Below are 22,143 nucleotides of genomic sequence, written 5' to 3' on the forward strand. Positions count from 1 at the left end.
GGACTCACATCTGAGTATACCCTTCCACGCTTATGGTGGACAAAATGATTCAGAAAAGGGGGTGGTGATGAACAGAGTGCCTGAATTAAGCAGACCACTCTTACCCAGTTCAAAGATCAGGGCTTGATCCATCACCGTTTTTTAGCTCACTGCACCATCCCAGCTCAGAACTTGGCTATATGCAAATTAGTCTGTTCCTGTCCCAGTGCATGATGGGAACAGGGCAAACCAAACTACCAAGCCAATTCTTATACTGGGAAGGAAACAATCTACCGGGGACCGGTTTCTGGCATTTCAGCCTCGTCGGCCCGGCTTGCTTGAATCCTGATGGTGCAATGAGCAAGGGACTCACATCTGAGTATACCCTTCCACTCTTATGGTGGACAAAATGATTCAGAAAAGGGGGTGGTGATGAACAGAGTGCCTGAATTAAGCAGACCACTCTTACCCAGTCCAAAGATCAGGGCTTGATCCATCACCGTTTTTTAGCTCACTGCACCATCCCAGCTCAGAACTTGGCTATATGCAAATTAGTCTGTTCCTGTCCCAGTGCATGATGGGAACAGGGCAAACCAAACTACCAAGCCAATTCTTATACTGGGAAGGAAACAAGCTACCAGTGAATGGTTTCTGGCATTTCAGCCTCGTCGGCCCGGCTTGCTTGAATCCTGATGGTGCAATGAGCAAGGGACTCACATCTGAGTATACCCTTCCACGCTTATGGTGGACAAAATGATTCAGAAAAGGGGGTGGTGATGAACAGAGTGCCTGAATTAAGCAGACCACTCTTACCCAGTCCAAAGATCAGGGCTTGATCCATCACCGTTTTTTAGCTCACTGCACCATCCCAGCTCAGAACCCGGCTATATGCAAATTAGTCTGTTCCTGTCCCAGTGCATGATGGGAACAGGGCAAACCAAACTACCAAGCCAATTCTTATACTGGGAAGGAAACAAGCTACCGGGGACCGGTTTCTGGCATTTCAGCCTCGTCGGCCCGGCTTGCTTGAATCCTGATGGTGCAATGAGCAAGGGACTCACATCTGAGTATACCCTTCCACGCTTATGGTGGACAAAATGATTCAGAAAAGGGGTGGTGGAGAATTGGCTTGGTAGTTTGGTCTGCCCTGTTCCCATGATACACTGGGCCAGGGACAGACTAATTTGCATATAGCCGGGTTCTGAACTGGGATGGTGCAGTGAGCTAAAAAACGGTGATGGATCAAGCCCTGATCTGTTGACTGGGTAGGAGTGTTCTGATTAACTCAGATACTCTGTCCATCACCACCCCCTTTTTGAAATAAGTCAGAGAAAAAGGACTCATGTTGACAGACTTTCTTTCCTTTCCCAAGTGTTCATGGGAAATGTGGTTTTGTTGTTGTTTTATAACACTGCAGTAAAAAATAAAGCGGAGAAAGAAGGCATAATCCGAAGCCTCCGGTCCTGCCATAGAATTACAGCAATGAAGTCACCTGTGAATGTAGCACTTCCTCAAGATCTAGAGGATTCTCAGTCCGCTCCCATCCAACCCTAAATCAGGGCCTTTGTTATTTGTCTATGAAGATTCTCATGTTTAATCTAAATGTTTCACCAAAAGATGGATTAACAAATGCCATTTCTGTACTTGCAGAGTGTGACCCTGGCCACTATGGAGCTAATTGCCATCGACTGTGCTCCTGTCTAAACAATGGGACCTGTGACAGAGTTACTGGCTGCTGCAGTTGTCCAGAGGGGTACTATGGACACTCCTGCGAACACAGTAAGCTTAAGGCCTAGAAGAGGTTTCTAAATGTCACCTGAACCCAGGAATAGCATTGTTGGACTATAATTCCCCTTACCCCTTATGTATTCTTTTGTATGTAGAGCTCTCATGTTTCTGATAGCCATGTATGAGGTGCTCACTCAGCCCATGGTCTTTCGCTTTGCAATCTGGAACTTGTACTCCTCTTCATCCCCCTATATAACAGCGCTATAAGTCCCAGAATGCAAAGCAAAAATCTGGGTTGCAGTAGATACTCACACGTGGATTTGGGAAAAATGCGCACGGTGTGTATGACATACAAAAAAGGGCTTACTTCTCCATTTTTTAAATCTTTATCACAGGAAGTGGGCCTGAATTCTGAGTAATTTATTAAGTTCACAAGAAGTACTAGAAGGCATTATTTGCCTGTGATTCACAATATTTCAGCATGTATTTTTTGGTCTCACTCACAGACAGCTTAGGGTGGCCAGTATCAATAATCACAGTGTTCTTTGGGCCAGTCTACTGATTACCATTGGTTGGCTTTCTTGTCAATTAAAATGGCTTGCTTCTCTCCATCCTCTTTGTGTGTCTGCCTTTCTCAAGATCACAGCTTCTTTATCATCCTCTTGAATGGACAGCTTATATCCTTCTATTGCATTCAGGGTACTACTTTTATTTCTTATACAAGATTCTTCAACAACCCTGAATTGATTGTTCCTATAAAACGATCTGAGGCTACCTTGGGCATGATTGGCATGTTGACTGTTAAAATGAACTAAAGTACTTTAGGATCAAAGAAGCACAACTCAAATTAAGTGGTTGGCTAACAAAACCCTGTTTATTAATTGAGAGGGCTGGAAGCACCACTCAAATATTAAACAGTCCTTCTGAACCACAAAAGCCACTACATTTAATTTAATTTAATTTAATTGTGGGTTTATATAGCGCTAGGAATCGACTCCCGGAGGAGTATCTCCACGCTTCGACCGCTGGGGAACCCATCCTGGCTCACCCTGAGAGATGGTCCCTGATGGGTATCTCTAAGGTGCGACCAAGCATCCCCGGCGGTCTGGGGGGGCCGTTGTGAAGATGAGGCAAGCTGATGCCCAGAGTTGCCGAGTGTGGTTTCTGACTAGAGTAGGCACCGAGGCGAGAATTATCGAGTCCGCTGACCCTGGTCCACGACCCTGCCGCGTCGGGAATCGAACCCTGGTCCCAGGCCGTTCTCTGCTTACGGATCTGCCGCCTCTAACCAGTGAGCCACACTTCTCCAGACATTAACCTGTACTTAACCCTCTTGTAGCTTAGCAACACAGTCAGGCTTAACTCAGAGTCAAGGTGTAAAGTATTTATGCAGCACTCGAACAGTAGAAAGTAAAAACACACTACAAATCTCATACAAATCTAGAAAAAAATAGAGTAATTTTTAATAACTAAAATGACACCAAAAAGAACAAAATGACACGTCTTGCTAATCTGGACTCACCCCAGCAGAGGCCAGCATCAGGGCTAAGACAGGTTCAGTTAGTGATGGTCAGCTGGGCAGTTGCTGGGCAGGTCTCCGGAAGCTTTTTGTGTCCCTGTAGCTCAAACAGGTGGTTAGCTAAGAGATACTTGGAGTCACTCTGCGTTGCTGGGGCCGAGGCAAGCGCGGTTAATATTCCTTCTACAGACAGCAATGCAGTCCTTCAAGCAGCAGGACAGTTCTTCTGGCAGGGAGACAGAGAGAGGGAGACAGAGAAAGAGAGTCAGGGAAAGGGAGACAGAGAGAGGGAGGGAGACAGAGGGCGGGAGAGATACAGAGGGAGACAGAGGGAGACAGACAGAGGGAGACAGACAGAGGGCAGAGGGAGACAGAGGGAGGGAGACAGAGGGAGGGAGAGGGTGACAGGCAGAGGGAGACAGAGAGAGGGAGGGAGACAGAGGGAGGGAGACAGAGAGAGGGAGGGAGACAGAGAGAGGGAGACAGAGAGAGGGAGACAGAGAGAGGGAGGGAGACAGAGGGAGGGAGAAATACAGAGGGAGACAGAGGGTGACAGTCAGAGGGAGTGAGACAGACAGAGGGAGACAGAGGGAGGGAGACAGAGGGAGGGAGACAGAGGGAGGGAGACAGAGGGAGGGAGACATACAGAGGGAGACAGAGGGAGACAGACAGAGGGAGACAGACAGAGGGCAGAGGGAGACAGAGGGAGGGAGAGGGAGGGAGAGGGTGACAGGCAGAGGGAGACAGAGTGAGGGAGACAGAGGGAGGGAGAGGGTGACAGGCAGAGGGAGACAGAGTGAGGGAGAGGGAAGGAGAGAGAGGGAGACAGAGAGAGATAGAGAGGGAGACAGAAAGAGAGGGAGACAGAGACTGAGAGGAAGTGAAACAATCAGAGAGAGGGAGACAGAGGGAGACAGGGAGAGAGAGAGGGAGAGAGGGAGTGAGATGGAGTGAGAAGGAGTGAGACAGTCTGAGTGAGTGAGACAGTGGGAGACAGAGGGAGAGAGAGGTAGAGAAAGAGATAGAGAGCGGGAAGGATACAGACAGAGAGAGAGAGAGAGGGAGAGGGAGAGAGAGAGGGAGAGGGAGAGGGAGAGAGAGAGAGAGAGAGAGGGAGTGAGAGAGAGAGAGAGAGAGAGAGAGAGAGTGAGAGAGAGAGAGAGAGAGAGAGAGAGAGAGAGAGAGAGAGAGAGAGAGAGAGAGAGAGAGAGAGAGAGATGTGTGTATGCCGGGTCTGGTGGATCAGTGGACGAAGGCGTCCGCTGCAGGGACCTGTATTCAACCTCATGGTCAGAGTTTTTTGTTGTTGCTCTAGCCTCTCCCCCCTCCCCCACTGACCCCGCCCCCACCGGTGCGGCCCTCCGACACAAACCACACTGTAAATTTGGCCCCCAAGAGAAAGTTTGTGAGTATCCATGCCATAGACTGATCTACCAACATCAATTTCTGGTGCTATTCTACTAATGTACATGATTTCGTACTCAACTAAGTATCAATTAATTAATCGCTATGTTAAAAAGGTGTATTGCCAGATAGGGGCCATATTACGTCACATGGCACACTGTCCCTGCCTGCAACAGTCACACCCAGGGACATTGATCTGTATTGTATAAACAATGTGCTGTCCTTAGTGCAGGTACAAACTCACTCCTGCACTGGGAACAGTGGCACACTGAATCCAGCATCACATTGAGTAGGGGTCATGGATTCCCTCACAGGTCAGTGCTGTCTGACTGCTCATGCCTGTGGTTAGACATTTGGGGGAAGATTTACAAGGACTGGCGCATCCCTGCTTATTAGCAGGGATGCGCCAGTAAAGATGCAACATGCAGGAATACCATTGCGCCACCACAGATGCGTCGCATTTACAAAGCGATGCACCATGGAGCAAGGATAGTCAGATGCGTGTCGCATCTTATGTCGTAAGGGCAGCGCATTGCTGGAGTCGTGTCGCAAGCGCGACGCAACTCCAGTAGTACTCAGGAGCTCCCTATACCTAGCATGATGTGTCACTCCTTACGCCTACTTCAAGCAGGCATAAAGTTTTGACGCAGGGGGGAGGTAAGAGTGACTCATTGAAATCTTGCAGATTACACTGCGTCACTTTTACGGGGCTTCCTTGTGATGGAACGCCCACCCTGCATACATTATACCTGACGCAGGTATAATGTAGCGCAGGGCTTTACAACGTGACGCATCTCACGAGATGCGTCACATTGTAAATCTGTTGCATAGGGGTGCATTGTTTATGACGCCGCTGCATCACAGAAGTGACGCAACGGTGTTGTAAAGATGTCGCAAGAGGTTTATAAATCTGCCCCTTGGTTTAGGACCCTACATCTTCATGATCCATACCATGGATGCCATTTGGGGGTGCACTGATTGTGTGCTACATCATATGTGGTACACAATCAGTGGGCCTCCCTGTGGCCTGTTTGCCTTCATGCCCATATCTGTAATATGGCATGGGTGCAGTGGCAAAGACATTTCCTCTGTGGGACCAGCTCCTTGGGTTTGCATCAGTGTTAGGGTGTAAAAAATGAGGACAAGCCTCCACTGCACCCTTGGGGCTCTTCCTATAATACAACCACATTACAATGGGAGAACTCATGAGACTCTGCCTTTTAAGGTTTGCAAATTGTGAATATTTAAAAATGGTGAACCAGTGCTGTACCTAAATTCTAATGACCATTTTCATTTACAGCTTGTCCTCCTGGATTTTATGGCCTAAACTGCGCTCATTTATGCGACTGTAAGAATGGAGCAAGCTGTAATGCAATGACTGGAGAATGCACCTGTGGTATAGGGTACCATGGCAGGCATTGTGAAAAAGGTTTGTCTGGAGCAGCAAGTATGTTTTATGTAGAGTTATTTAGACTCTTTCTATGTTATTCAGTTAAGAAAAATTGCCTACCTTTAATTAACTGTTTTTTTCTCATTCATGTGATGTTCTGTCTATCTAATCTGTCGCTTAAATTTTAGATGAAGAATTCCATTTAATGATTTTTCATAACATCTGCTACCACAAAAGATAGGAGTATAGTGGTCATTGCTGTTGGATGTTCAAAGCTACATCATGTCCAAATCAAAACACATTTTGGTCCAACACACTGTAGCCTGGTTTCTGGCAAAAAAATAATCCATAGTAATCTCCTGTGTCAAGGTTAAGCATACAATACACATACATCTTTTGAGATTAGATGCAGTCTAGTGTGCTGGAAACAAAGGGGGATATGTACAAGAGGATACCACCACCAGAACGTGATGTTTAGCGAGGTTCTGGTGGAGTTATCCCCTTCTCCTTATTTATAAAGCAGCGTTAAGGCACTTAATGTGGCTTAACGTCGCCTTGTAAATAAGGCCCCTTTTCACGCTTCACTTAGTGTGAAAGGGGCGTATAATGGGTGTTGCAGTGGGTGTTCCACGGCAACACCATTTGCTTTTTGACACTGGCCAATATTTACAAAGCTGGGGCAGCACTAAATACTAAGACCAGGGAATACCTCTTTTTGTTTGTATGTTGAATTTACATTAAGAGTATGAGAGTGAATCTCACTTCATTCAAGGTACTTAAAATGTACCCACAAAAAAGACTAGTCAAAAAATCGTATATGTGCTAAAATGAGATTAAGCATGGTATAACAAGCCTTGCAATAATATTGACAGTTAGGAATAAACATAGATTATAAGGACGCTATTCAAAGACAAAAAAATTCTAAAACCAAAAATACTTAAAACATAAGGAGATAAGATTTACCTACAAATTATAAGTATATATGGATTAAATTGTACTATACCTTTTGCTTTCTGTTTACAGGTACTTCAAACACACAAGTACACCTATTTTGTATCCCATGCACATGCTTATTTTTTGCATGCTATACATCTATCTTCAGAAGTTGCAGGAGTGTGTCACTGGGGAACTCTTCAACCTAAAGAATTCCCAGGACCTTTTTAGGCCAATGGAGTATGGCAGAAACATGTAGGCATTTTTTAGGTTACGGTCATAGAACCACAATATCCTGATTGCCCCTCATATTCGTAGTTTTAACCATTCCCTCTCACCACACAAATAAAGGGATACCTTGGGGTGAAAGAGGAATTCTTATATCTAATAGTATATAGCCCCCCAAAGCGAATACTTCTTCAAATAGCTCCCTGGAATATGGTTGAGCCCACCCTGACCTTTAGGAGTCAGGGTGAACCTGATGATAAAGCATGTCACTACTAGTGTGAGTGAGGGTTATAAATAAAAAAGGTTTTTCCTTTCCCCACCTTTAAGTGTTGGGGAGTATAGGTACATTTGTCTCCATAGTATAGTGTTTTTCCAAGCGAGGATACCATTTATGTTTTGGTCACTGCATAGGGTGTATGAATCCACTTTCCTTTCATATATGAAATGACCTCTCCACTGTTTTGGGATTAGGAGTCATTCTCGAGGTCCTCAGTGGTTAATGGTGTGGTAGTACACCGAAATATACAGACATTGACACACCGTCATTTACAGGTCATTTTCAATTAAAATGACCACTACATTTGCACCGACATGCAGCGTATTGCTTAAACTATATCGTGCACAAACATTAATGTGTAGAAATCGGGGTTCACTAAATAATATTGTCATTTGGTCGTCACCAAGTAAAGTGTCTTGATTATTTGGATCCTATTAAAATATGTGTTTAATCACACTGTAGAATTACAAAAAGACCTCCATTTGTGCTTTCCTAACTCCTTATTTATTTTGAAATATTTGCACATTTTTTTTATAGGTGTTTACATTTTGTTGCGTGCTAGAAAAAAACATTGCCCTTTTCTTTCACAGTTGAAAGACTGCCACATAGTTAACTTTACGGTATCCTCTCACTTTGAAGTCATATAAAGGAAAGTAAACACCAATCTCCATGTTGGAAAAATAAGCTGTAATTACTCAGATTGGCCTGTCATTTGAACTCTGATTTTGAAGGTGCAGCAAATGTGATAATATAAAAACAAAGTTTACAGCTATCTTTAATGCTTATTCACTTTCAGAACTCCAGTATGGCTATTTTGGAAGTGATGCAGCTCCGCCCCATCTCCCGCGCCCTACTTCCAGTTCTTTCAGTGCCTAAGAGAAAGTTATAATAGAATAGAATATTATTTGAATGTATACCTGTTTGTGCTATAATAAAGTTGTGGTTGTTAACTAAAAAGTTGGGCAAGGTATTTTAGATTGTTTTGTTGAATGGATTGTTACTGAAAGGGCATAATTTAGATGATGGTGCTAATAGAACTTGTAAGGAAATTGGTTTTTACAGGTTCCCCCCCTCTTTTAGCGCCCATTTGCTCTATTAGCAGCTAGGTTTTCAACTCTGAGAGGGCACTGAGGCCTTCTGTCCAGACCTCAGAGCCAGTGTTCTGACCCATTACAAAATATATGTTGAATTTGCTACGCCCAATTGGCAAGGACTATCTTACTCATATGCCCTAGTATATGGCACCCAAGATACCTTGGGCATGTAAGGCAGAGTGTCCACATAGGGCTGCAGCACTGTTTGTTCGACCCTACGTGTGTCAAAGGACAAAATGGTTTCCAATCTGCCTTAATCAAATGTGTTAGGGCACAATATGAGCCATAAATTTGGTTTAACAGATGGTGCATTTTAGTTGTTTCTGTAATATTGGAGTGTGTCATATGAAAGATAACCCGATTCGTGCAGGAGATCCTGCATCCAACACACTTTGGCACACATTTAATCTTGAATAGGCTGTACTCCATTCCATTATGAAGCATAGGGGCATATTCCTTTGCTCAGCTACACTACAGGATGCCAATTTTAAATTTCCAGGCTGGCAGAGATCTCCTCTCTTCTGTTTTTCATTTTTCTTTTTTTGAAAACAAACTCCCAAAGTAGGAGATTAATTTTGAAAAACAAATTAAAGGTCCCTGACATGCTGGTTGATGTTGAGGTCATGTATTTATTTTTCTGCTCAGGGCCACCAGGCTTTCCTTGGCGGTCCCAAACAGAGAAAATATGTTTGAAAATCTGCTCAAAATAGGACGGACAGTGTGAGGCATTTTAGGTAAAGACTCAGAACCATCGTCATTTAGTCCATTAGTAAAAGGTTTCCATTGGCAGAGCCAGAGGAGCCCCCCTTGCTGAAAACTTGGCTGCTCCACTGAATCTAAATAAAGTAGGGTTCTATGAGCTTGAAGGACAAGGTACTGGACGGAACCCAGAAAAATTGCCAGTGATTTAACCTATCTGCAAGCACTCCTTCCATCACCTTTTGTGTGTTTGACTTAATGCCCTAAGTGGCCAAGGGACATGGGTCCCTTTCACACTGTGGAACAGGATCAAAGCTAACACTCACTGATGATATCTAACAAGGCTGAATTTAGTCTTGGATTACTTGTGTTCCTTTCTGGTGGTGGTCTTACCTGGCAGTTCAGGAGTAATTTTTCCATGAAGAGCGAGGTCAGTACTGATTTGCATGATGCGAGCCTCTCTCTAGTGTGACAGAGGGTGCACAACAATGGCTTGGAGTGCCATCCAGAAAGATTGCCAGTGACTTAGACTGTGTGCAAGCATTCCTCCCATCTCTTTATACATGTCTGGTAGAAGGTATACACCACATTGGTGGTGGAGTACCCTGTTCCTCAAACTATGAATAATTCCATTATGTATCCAGACTCAGGTACCTGTGAATGACAATTGATAGCATGTAAATATACCAATTAAATTCATTTGCACTCCATGTTATTTACACTGTTTCTGAAATAGCATTCAGCTGAACTTGTCATCAATGAACATTTGTCATTTTTATTAGTATGCAATTTTGGAATGTTTGGAGACAAATGTCAGAATTCCTGCAACTGTGAAAAGGCAGCTCAGTGTCACCACATAACTGGAAAGTGTTTGTGCCCACCTGGGTGGACTGGAGAAACATGTGAAGTTGGTAAGATTGTGATGTTGCTTTTTGAGTTGCATGAGGCATGTAATGGTAACAATTTTCGGTTTATTACATTAAAATGTATCATGTACAGTGGCCCCATCCCTGGGTAGAGTGTTAACACCAGCACGCTGTGCTACACATATGAGTTTAATGTTTAGTTTTAAACCATCTTTGAGAGTTATGTTTCATATCAACTACTGTCTAGGAGACTTCTGAATATGCTTGGAAGCAGGGGACTAAGATCCAAAATAAATTGATGGAGGGACTGAGTAAGACAGGAGGTAGAGGCTCCAAATGAATGAACGATGGATAGTTATAAAGCGTACATACAGAAAGGTTTTTTGGTTCTATAAATATGTCAAGAGACAAGAAACTGTGAATAGGCAGACCGAATAACTTAGTTAGCTGATTGAAGCAGTCTATTTTCTTAGATGATTAGTAACATTTGCCTAATTTGTGCTTCCCATTAGTGTGCACTAATTGTTGGGTATGGGAACGTATGTCTCATCATCAGACATTGACAAAGAGGTACCCCCCCCTCCCAATACATTTACAGGCAGGTCTCCAGGTGATAGGGTCCCTAGGGCTTAAATTGTCCCAGGAATAGGGGCAGTGCCGTCCCCATCCCCTTTTTCGTTATCAGCCGGGCCCTGGGGAATGGGGTCCTTGGGGCCAAAATCAGCCTTGGGAGAGACACCACACAAGCCCCCCCCCCCCCCCCCCCACAGTTACATAATTAAAACAATCCCTCAGGACCTGGCCCACTCGGAGGGCACAAAGAAAACAAGCTCGGGAGCTGGCACTTTATTTTAACAATCTTTTACTGTGGATTCACGGATCCTCTACAAATTTGTTGTAAAATTGAAAAATATAAGTTTTTTGCCCCAGGATGGATCCCTACCAGGCCTAAGGGATCAGGGTATTCCTACCCCGCCCCCTTTTGGTTTATTTAGCATTTTTTGGGGGGGACTTGGGCTGAGTCCCGAGTACCAAGATGGCTGCCAACACGTTCTGTTTGAAGTTGTTGGCAGCCATTCAGATCTCACCATGAGATCTGTCAGATCCGTGGAGGCTGTGCATCCCTAGATGCCGGTACATCACTTTTTTGATGATCCGGTGGTGCAATGTGCCTCATATTTTCAAGGCCAAGGTAAACCACTTTATGTGGCTTTTCATGGCCTTCTATATATGTACTCCTTTCATGCAGAACACTGCGTGAAAGGGTTGCTCCATACGTGTTACTGTGGGTGTTCCCTGCAACACCCATGGAATGGGAAGCATTCCCAGATTTACAAGGAATCGTAAACCTGGGAATGTGTCAGATTCAAACACAGGGGTGGCATGAGGGAGGCGCAATAAATATAAATGTTTTCATTTCGCCTCATTTTCCCTCTTTTTATGTGTGCTACATTGTGCAGCACACACAGAAAAAGCAAATTGCCTTAACTGATTGATTTTGTGCAGAAAGATGTCCCTTCCTGCACAAAATCAATCAGCCCTGCAATGCAGGGACCCTTGCACCCTGGCCCAAGGGTGCCTGTGTTGGCCCATGGTAGCCCATTATGCTCTAGCATAGGGGAAAAGGTCAGGAATGTGCTGTATCTCTTAGATATGGTGCATTCCTGCCCTTTTCTTTTGACGCAGGGCAGCACAGCAAGATTCCTTGTGGCGCTGCCCTGCGCAAAACCTCATAAATGAGGCCCTTAGTTAGGAATATCATGATATAGCTTTTGTAAATATAATTTTTAATGGACATATTGAAAGTGAGTTTAATCCTCTAACTTGAACGTTAACCCCAAGTATTAATAGAATTCTCAATAAATGTGGCTAGGTTATTGCACAAATTCAGTAATACTATGATGTGGTTTTACTCACAGAATGCGGATCCAATCATTATGGTCCTAATTGCTCCCTGAGATGTCAATGTTCGAAGAAATCATACTGCAGCCCCCAAAATGGAAGTTGCACATGTCCATTTAAATGGATGGGACCAACTTGCACAGAAGGTAAATATACATGCTGATGTCACCCGCACACTTGTCCTATATAATTTATTGAAAAAATGGTATAGTCTAAAATAATCACTATCATCTTTTAATTGAATGACATCATCTTGACATTCTTGTTCCAAGGGTCTATAATTCTTCATATTGATACCTTCTTTAATACTTATAATTGTTTTATTTTCCTGATATGAGTGAGACAAATCAAATATGTATGGCTCCATTGAAGATATCTGAAATGTGGTGTCTAGGTGGCAGTGGTTTTCACCCTGTCCAAGTAGGGACCCTCGTTCTAGTCTAGGGTAAGGGGGTCACACAGCTAAAATAACCCCTGTTCACCTCCTTGGTAGCTTGGCATGAGCCATCACGGGAAACATCCTTTACGACGCAACTTTTACCACGCAGTACCTTTACAACGCAGGATTTACAACGCAAATCATTACAACGACTTGCGCTGGACGGCGATGTAGGATAGGGAATAGTTTAATTTTCTATCCAAAACCTTCCCTACTATCCACGGGGACTGGAGTTGGAATAGTAAATTAAACTATTCCACTATCCAGCGCCCCCCAACGCAAGTCGTTGTAACAACTTGCACTGTAAAACCTGTGTTGTAAAGGCATGCGTGGTAAAAGCATGCGTTATAATGACATACATCCGCCACCAGTCTTACCTCAGAGGCAATGTGTAAAGTATTTGTACACACACACAGTAACACAGTGAAAACACTACAAAAAGAGTCCATACCAGTTTAGAAAAATAGTCAATATTTATCTGAATAAAACAAGTCACAATGACAAACATCTAACATGCACAAGTCAAAATATCACTTTTAAAAGATTAAGTAAGTTTGATCAATAGAAACCAATTGATGCATTTGTTTGGCACAAAGTACCTTAGATGTACCAAAAATCAAAGACAGTGTAAGGCACCAGAAAAGCAAAGCGATGCGTCAATTCCTTACTACTGAGGGGAGGTAATGCGTTGGTACCCTACTGGTAGGGGAGGTGATGCGTCAGTTCCTTACTTCTAGGCAGGCGAGGTGATGGATCGGTTCCTTGCCTGCAGGGGAGGTTGGTGAAGAATCAGTACCCAGGGACAATGTGTCAAAAATCCAGATGTGCTGCATCGATGCGACAAGGGCAAAGCAGGTGCTGCATTGCTTTCACAACTGCGAAGCAGGTGCTCCGTGGAATCCACAGCCGCGAAGGAAGTGCTATGTCAGAGGCGGAGAAGGTTCCAAGGATGTCGACAACATGGGGCTTGAGACTCATGCTGTGATGATTCTTCTGATGCCCTGGACGGGAAACTGTGGCCTGCGGTGAAAGCTGTGGTTGATACTTCAAGTAGAAACCAACCTTCAAGCAGGCAATGGCGGTGCATCGATCTTTGCCGCGATGCAATGATAAACCAGGCGCTGGGATTCGATGCATGGATTTTCTCCATAGGTTCACCAGGTTACACTTCCAAGGGCCCAGTAACTGGATCTAGTTCCACTTGGCAAGTCAGGACTCTCAGCAGAAGAGCCCAAGCACTGGCAGGTGAAGCCTTTGATGGCCCAGAGGCTTCTTAACAGGAGGCAAGCTGAGCTCAAACCCTTGGAGAACCTTGGAAGCAGGATACAGAACCAAAGTCCAGTCTTTTCACTCCCAGGACCGAAGCAGCAGGCCAGCACAACAAAGCAACAGGCAAAGTGGCAGTCCCTTCTATAGCATCCAGTTCTTCTTCCTGGCAGAATGTCCTCAGTCCAGGAGTGTTCTGGTTTTGGAGTGTCAAGGTCCAATACTTATACCCCCTTCTGTCTTTGGCGTAGACACACTCCAAAGGAAAGTCTTTGCAGTATACAAGACCCTGCCTTTCCCCTGACCTGGTTCCAGACATATTACAGGGGGTGGAGACAGCTTTGTGTGAGGACAGGCACATCCCTATTCAGGTATCAGTGACAACTCCTCCCACCACTCTAGCTCTTGAAGGCCCATCAGGATATGCAAGGCATGCCTCAGGTCCCTTTGTGTGACTGTCTAGAGTTAATGCACAAGAGCCCAAGTGTCAGACAATCCAGACCTGTGTATTCTACAGACTGGCAGAGACACAGAATGGTTAAGCAAGATAGTCCCCACTTTCTGAAACTGGCATTTCCAAACACATATTTTAAAAACCAACTTCTTCAAGAGATGCATTTTTAAATTGTGAGTTCAGACACCCCAAACTCCAAATCTCTACCTGCTTCCAATAGGAAAATACTCTCAAAAGATATTCCAAGGCAATCCCAATGACAGACCTTGCAATATTGAAAAACTAAACAAGCTGTATTTCACTAGTAGGACATGTAAAACACAAGAGAACATGCCCAATCTTTTAAATATACTGCACCCTGCTCATGGGGCTGCCTTGGTGCTACCCTAGGGGTGTCTTACATGTAATAAAAGGGAAGGTTTAGGCCTGGCAAGTAGGTGCATTTGCCAGGTTGAAATGGCAGTTTAAAACTGTACTCATAGACACTGCATGTGGGTTCTCTTCACTAAGGTAGAAGAACCATGACAGATCATCAGCGTTGGGGTGTTCTGTTCCAAGGCAGTGTTCCACCGTAAAGTCCATTCCCTGTAGGGAGATAGACCACCTCAGCAGCTTTGGGCTATCGCCCGTCATCTTCATTAACAATCTGATGGGCCTGTGGTCTGTCTGAACCAGGAAGTGAGTCCCGAACAAGTAGGGCCTTAGCTTCGTCAGCGCACAAACCACAGCAAAAGCTTTCCTTTTAACGCTACTCCTCCTCTGTTCCTGAGGAAGTAACCTCCTACTAAAGAAGGCTACGGGTTGATCTAGGCTCTCTTCATTCAGCTATGAAAGCACAGCTCCCACACCATGCTCTGGGACATCATTCTGCATCACAAACTCCTTGGAGAAGTCAGGAGCCTTGAGCACGGGTGCTTTGCACATGGCCTCCTTCAGGGTTTCAAAAGTGGTCTGGAAGGCCTCAGTCCAGAACACCTGACAGGGCTGCTTCCTTGAATTCAGCTCTGTCAAAGGAGCTACAATGGTGCCATACCTCTTGATGAACCTGAGGTAGCATCTGGTCAGGACTAAGACGATTCTCACCTCTGTCTGGATCTTGGAGAGTACCTAAGCCAGAATGGTGTCAATCTTGGGTTGTAGGAGCGCCACCTGGCCGCTTCCTACCTGGTGTCCCAAGTACACCACAGACCCCTGCCCTATCTGCCACTTACTGACTTTGATAGTGAGGTCTACGCTCTGCAGGGCCTTCAACTCCTCCTGAAAATTATACAAATGGTCCTCCCAACTAGAGTGGAAGACTGAAATGTCATCAAGATAGGTGGCACTGAAGTTCTCCAACCCGCCAGGACCTGATTGACCAACCTTTAGAATGTGGCAGGGGAATTCTTCAAACCAAAAGGCATAACCCAGAACTGGAAGTGTCCTTCTTGTTTTGGAAACGCTGACCTCTCTTGTGCCGTGTCAGTGAAGACAATCTGCCAGTACCCAGATGTTAGATCAAACGTAATGAGGAACTTGGCAGCTCCCAGTGGGTCAATGAGGTTATCATATCAGGAATGGGGTGTGTGTAAGTCTTGGTGACATCATTGAGCCCATGGTAGTCCCCGCAGAACAACAGTTCATCAGTGGCACCAGATGGGGCAGCCTTAGGAACCAACACCACTTCGCTGGACCAATGGCAGCTGGAGGGCTGAATCACCCCTAGGGTTTGCATCCTGGAAACCTCTTCCTTAATGCTACCCTTCACTCTGTCAGTCAGCCTGTAAGTCTTGTGTTTCACAGGTAGACTATCCACAGAATCCATGTTATGAGTGGGCCAGTGTGTGACTCCTGGGGTGAGTGAAAACAGAGTTGCAAGTTGTCCCAGCAACTGGCAACAGTCATTCTGTTGTTCTAGGATCAGTGTAGGGGAGAGGATCATATCTTCCACTGACCAATCCTGCTCCTGGGCAAACAGGAGGTTGGGGAGAGGTTCACTCTCCTCTTCCACCCCATCATCAGTAGTCAAGAGCATGTTCAACTCAGACCTCTCGAAGTGGGGTTTTAGACGGTTCATGTGCAGGACCCTCAAGGGGTTCTTATGAATCTTCAAGTCCACCAGGTAGGTGACATCACTCTTGCATTCCTTCTTCTAAAATAGGCCAAACCACTTGTCTTGTAGAGCGCTGGGGTGTACTGGCTCCATCATCCACACCTTTTGACCAGGCTGAAACTCACCCATAGTGGTGTATTGGTTGTCCAAGTGTTTCATGTCCTCCTGGCTAGCTTATAGGTTCTCTTGGGCAAGTTTCCTGAAGTGTGCTGTCGGGTTCCGGAAGGCCAGCATGTAACTGAATACATCCTGGGGGGGCTTCTTAGGAGCTTGCTTCCAGCCCTCCTTTACCAAAATGAGAGGTCCTCTCACAGGGCTGAACCAATCCCCTTTCTTCAGTACCTCAATGTAGTCAAATAGAAAGCTTGGTAAGAAGATGTCCCACTTACACCTCATGGGTTCTGACAGGCCAGCAATTATGCCTTTCAGGGTGCGGTTGAACCTTTCAACCAATACATTGATATGGGGTGCTAAGGGATGCGGAACTTGTAGTTCTCTCCACACTCCTTCCACATGGCCTTCATGCACAGCAACATGAACCTGGTCATTCAGTCAGATACCACCTCATCGGGGAAACTCATGTGGGTAAAGATCCCAATCAGTGCCTGGGCCACAACGAGTGCCGTCATCGTCTTCAGAGGGATAGGTTTGGGTACCGGGTGGCATGGTCCGCCAAGACGAGGATGAACCTGTTTCCCATGGCTGTCTTGGGATCCAGAGGCCCCACAATCTCAATGCCCACCTGCTTGAAAGGGGTGTTCATGACAGGGAAGGGTTGCAGGGGATCCTTAAATCTCCCTTCATTCATGCCACTTGCTTGGCAAGTCAGGCAGGACCCACAGAAGGCATCCAAGGTTTTTCTCATTTGGGGGCAGTAAAAGTAGGTGACAAGCCTGTCAAGGTCTTGCCTGTCCCAAATGACCTGCCAGAGGCACATCATGAGTCAAACCCAGTATGTACTCACTGAAAGGATGGGTTACCACCAGCACACGAGTTGCCCAAGCTCAACAACCTTAGGCTCACTATATAGGACTATATAGGACACCATTCTCCAAAATAGATTAGGTGAGACCCAGACTCTTTGCCAACTGCCTGGTCCTCGCCTGCTGACGAAGACCCACAAGAGTAGGGCTGCACAGAATTCTTCCCTGGTGGGAACCCTTTCCTGCTGCCAATGGTCCAGCTTAAGCAGGTTCCCCAGTTCAGCCACTTCTTTCTCCTTAGGTTCCTGGGCATCCCTCTCAGGTCAAACCTCCTCACGGACCGTGGGAATTTCCAGAGTGAATTTCCTGTACCCCTTGCCCTCTTCTTCTTTGCTGATTGCTGGGCCACTCGATCAAGCACCAAGTCCTTCTGATCATCCTCTGCTGCCATGGCCCCCATCCACTCAAAGAGAACCTGCACCTCCTTACAATGGTGCTCACTGTTGTCTACTACAACTACTTGGTGAAGCACTCCAAGGACCACTTTCTCTTCAGACACGAGGTGATACCTGGCAGTAGTCACACTGGCTCCTATGTCTTTTAGAGCCTCTACCCTATGTCCATAAATGGTCACCCACTGCCTGTATTTATTAGTTTTATCAGGCATGACGTTTCTCTGGACCATCTCACTGTCCCATAGTGAGACAAGGGTCATGTCAGGTGGTTCCTCACACCCACCTGGGACAAACCCATCCCCAAGTGCCACACTGGCTGTCCGTGGAGACTTCCCACTGGTGAGGGCCTGTGCCCGCTTGGGACACGTAGGACCTCTAATGTGCCCTTCCTGGCTACAGTCAAGCATGTCAGAGGTCCCTTCCCTCCAGGATTTGGTATATATTTTGTATTTAATTATACAATATTTAATAAGAAATTTTGAATTTTCAAAATAAGGGAACAATAAATATTTTTTATTGTTGTAGCAGTGTAGGCCTTTTAAGGTATGGTAATAAAATATTTTAAAAGCAAAGGTTAAAGTTACATCATAGTCAGATATAGTATTATGTCTTACTTTACATTACAACATTACAAACCAAGACAAATTCTCAGAAAAACAAAAAAGTTAAAGTATCATTATATTTAGGTGAGCATTTCAGTTTAAACGTTAGTATTTTAAACACTGAAAAAACACTGAAATTCACCAGTTATATTAAACGGAAGTAATTATTATTCTCACTCATACCATGCACTACTTATTACCTCACACATTTCATCACTTATAACATGTTCTATCACAGCATTGATAACATCAGTGCTACATCTGAATTACATCATTGATTACAACAATGTGATTTGCGGGGTCACAAGTTATTGTTGGATGTATGTCGTTACAATGCATGCTATTACAACGCATGCCTGTACGACGCAAGTTTTACAAGTCGTTAAAACGACTTGCGTTGGGGGGTGCTGGATAGTGAATAGTTAAATTTACTATTCCAACTCCAGTCCCCGTGGATGGGAGGGAAGGTGTTGGATAGTAAATTAAAACTATTCCCTATCCTAGAGCGCCCCCCAGCGCAATGCGTTGTAATGACTTGCGTTGTAATGGTTGCGTCGTAATGGTAGTACGTTGTAACAGTTACGTTGTAAAGGATGTTTCCCGTTATTGTTACTTAAGTTAACTAACTGGTGAATGTCAATTTTTTTTAGTTTAAAATGTAATGTTTTCACTGATATTTTCTGATAAGTTATAGTCTTTAGTCACTTTAACCTTTGTTATTTTATTGAATTCACAAATGTACATATACATACAGAGAGAGAGTATGCATGAGCATTTATACTCGCTCATTAAATAAAGAAAAATGCTCCTGAGTCTAATGCCCATTTTTTAGATAACAATATACATCTGTACACTTTTAATGACGCATAGTTTGAGCATGTGATCTTACACTGTGGTGCATGTGCAAATTCCCAACCTTTGCATTTTTCTCCCATTCAATTTTCCTTGTGAACTAGGCCCTAGATATTATGCAAACATGTGCTTCTGTGGTATTGCAACCAGCTCAGCTTTAGCAAATAGTTTGAAAGACAATTCAATTATTGTTTACTTTGCTGGGGAGTGTTATCAATAATTAGTAATTAGAGAGGTGTGGTTACAAGTTCACATAAGTCATATATTTCATTCTGCTTATGTGGCATGCATGAATTAAACACATTTTAAGATATATATTCATCATATTTTATCTATTACATAATCATTCTGCTTCATCGCCAGGTGGACCCCCAACACTTGCTGAAAATGATCACCAATCAGGGAATGCATTGCCAAGATCTCTAACACATGTATAAATCAGACGGATGTACAGCAGAAAAGAAATGGAATTTTCAATCCAAGAATGTATTTAGTACTGCAGTTTGAATTTCTCATCAAGTTCCTATTGAGCAGCACGGAATGACAAAGTGACTTTGGAGGTTACATTGAACATTGATTATGCCAGGCAAAGTTTTTAAACAGCTGGGTTTACTGATGCCAAGTCTGGTGCTAGGTGGACTACTCATATTGTCTATATATGAAATAGTGGCCAGCTGATTTGTGATGGCTACTCCATGTAACTGAGGAAGTATCTAACTAATTTGCCATGAGAAATGTCATGCTAAAGAGCACAACCTAAAACACTGCTTGGGCACTTGCACTTATAAATGTAGGGGTGGGCTTTGAAATCAATGCTTTTGAAAGAAAACCTTGAAGCACAGTATTCTTTAAATAGAGTTACTTGAGCTGTTGTGCATAAGAGTAGCGTTGAAAATATCACCCGTCTCAACTTTTAGTCTGTTTTGTTTTTTTGCGCCAAACATGAGGTTTGTTTAACCTTAGTAGGGTCCAAGTGTTATTGTAATGCATGGTGCTAAAGAAAAGTATCTCTTTTACCTGAATTTGAAGATTTCCCATTATTGAAGATGTGTGGCACGCAATCCGTTATTTAGTAACGGTGTGAGACAAAGCGCTGACTCAAACGGGTTGAAGTCCTGATTGCACAATGATGCCTCTTCCCTCACAAATACAGATAACTTTGGGTGAATGTCCAAATATTGGGCATGAACAAATGGAGGTCTTACAGGGGTAAGAACTGTCTCAGAGGACTCTTGATGCACGAAAAGTGCGTAGAATCAAATTAATAGAGATGGACGTAATCGTGTCTCCAAATACTTTCAATAAAGTTTATTTGTCAAAGTACTTCAGAAGTCTTTCAGAAAACATATTAACTTCATATGTTGTTCATTTCGGCTTTACACAGAGGAAAAGACGTAAGGTCCATGTGACATTCTTCTCAAGGTATTTCACAACCCCAATGCATTTCGTGCTAGATATAGCACTTCTTCAGGGGGATCGTATGTCTAAAGGGAAAACATAAGTGGATTCGATATAATTCGCCGAAAAAACAGGAAGTGATACAAAGTATCTCATAGAAATGTAGGTACAAGGCTGGAAAATGAAGTTAAAAAATGCGAGGCTAGAAGAGTATAAAAAAGTGCCAATTTTATCGAAATGAAATGTGCAAGAACGAGAACAGGATTTTACCGTGCTCACAAAGAAAAAATATAGAATGCACTGAAAGAAATGTGATATGGTCACCCGGGTATTTGAAAATAACATGCTGAAAAAATGGGTGCGAGCTACAAGTATAGCGTGAAAATACAAACGTGTAAACATCAACCACGTGATATTAGTGTGGATACAGAAAATGAAAACATGTTCATACGGAATAAGAAGTTACACGTTAATCTATTGTGCAAGTAACTTACCGAGTACCGAGAAAGGTAACGGGTGAAATAGGTGAACCGCATCCAGTGTTGCCGAGCCGTAACCCGGAAGACGCCACGCGTGCGCAGAGGCGCTCAATAAAAGGAAAAAATAGTAACCAAAGAAATAGGACTATGTACGATGCGAGGATGGAAACAAAAACGTGATCAGGCTAACCCCGGGAAGGACAATGAATGTTGGATAAATAAATACAGGAAAGTGGGAGAATACAACATGGAAAGAAGAGAACAGAAGTAACCAAAGAACGGAATATAAAAATAGAAGGTGGAAACATCTAAACAATATGTAAAAATATGTAACCGAAATGAAGTATTGTACAGTCTATAGAAAAAATGGAGAAAAGGAGAAAGGTGGGTAAAAAAGGAACAGGGAGGATAAGAAAAACGTTGAAAACTCAAGAAAAATGAATGAGTAACATAATAACAGGCATGAGAGAGAGCAAGAGAATAGCTGTAAACACATTCTTATAGATGACAACTTAGTTCAATTCTGTCGTTGAGCCCCTTCGGTTGTAGGGCTTGTAGAAAATAAATCCAGTGAAGTTCACGCTGTAGTAGCAATTTACTGTTGTCTTTGTTGGGTGATTTCTTCACGACTTCCATAACAAGAAACCGTATTTGACTGGGATTGTGGGATTGTGCCACAAAATGCACCGCAATGCATGACTTTAGATTCTTCGTGCGAATATTACTCCGGTGTTCTGTGAGTCGAGTTTTAATCTTGCGTTCAGTTTTACCCACGTACGGGAGACCGCACGGGCATTTTAGCATGTATATCAGGTTCATGGAATCACAAGTTGCATTCACTTGGAGATGAATGGGGGTGCCTTTCGTGGGATGACATAGGGTATTGCCAGGTATGATACTGTTGCAGTGTCCACAGTTCAAACAAGGTATGGTTCCTTTGAAAACAGGCAGAATGGGCGATGTGGGTTGTTTAAGAAGGGTTTGTAAATTGTTGGAGCGTTGGTATGCAAAAATAGGAAATTTTTCGAAAATGTTGTTGAAGTCTTTCTCCAATTGAAGCATTGGCCAGTGTTTGCGGATTATTGCTTTGATTTTATTGCTTTGATTTTTTGGGATTGTGTCGAAAACTTTTAAGTTTTCGACACAATCCAAAAAAATCAAAGC

At 43.9% G+C, this 22,143-nt stretch overlaps 1 protein-coding gene across 1 annotated transcript in view; it reads left to right on the forward strand.

Annotated features, from left to right (window-relative positions):
• LOC144790753 (uncharacterized) overlaps window positions 1-12,182 on the forward strand; it is a 752,701-nt gene extending 740,519 nt beyond the window's left edge. Inside the window, exons 29-32 of the mRNA XM_078665457.1 lie at window positions 1,630-1,758; window positions 5,931-6,059; window positions 10,034-10,162; window positions 12,037-12,182. Coding sequence (XP_078521583.1) covers window positions 1,630-1,758; window positions 5,931-6,059; window positions 10,034-10,162; window positions 12,037-12,182 — 533 coding nt within the window. The remainder of the gene's footprint in view (window positions 1-1,629; window positions 1,759-5,930; window positions 6,060-10,033; window positions 10,163-12,036) is intronic.
• The last annotated feature ends 9,961 nt before the right edge of the window (window positions 12,183-22,143 follow it).

Source organism: Lissotriton helveticus, chromosome 11 (assembly GCF_964261635.1).
Source record: "Lissotriton helveticus chromosome 11, aLisHel1.1, whole genome shotgun sequence".
Taxonomy (NCBI): domain Eukaryota; kingdom Metazoa; phylum Chordata; class Amphibia; order Caudata; family Salamandridae; genus Lissotriton; species Lissotriton helveticus.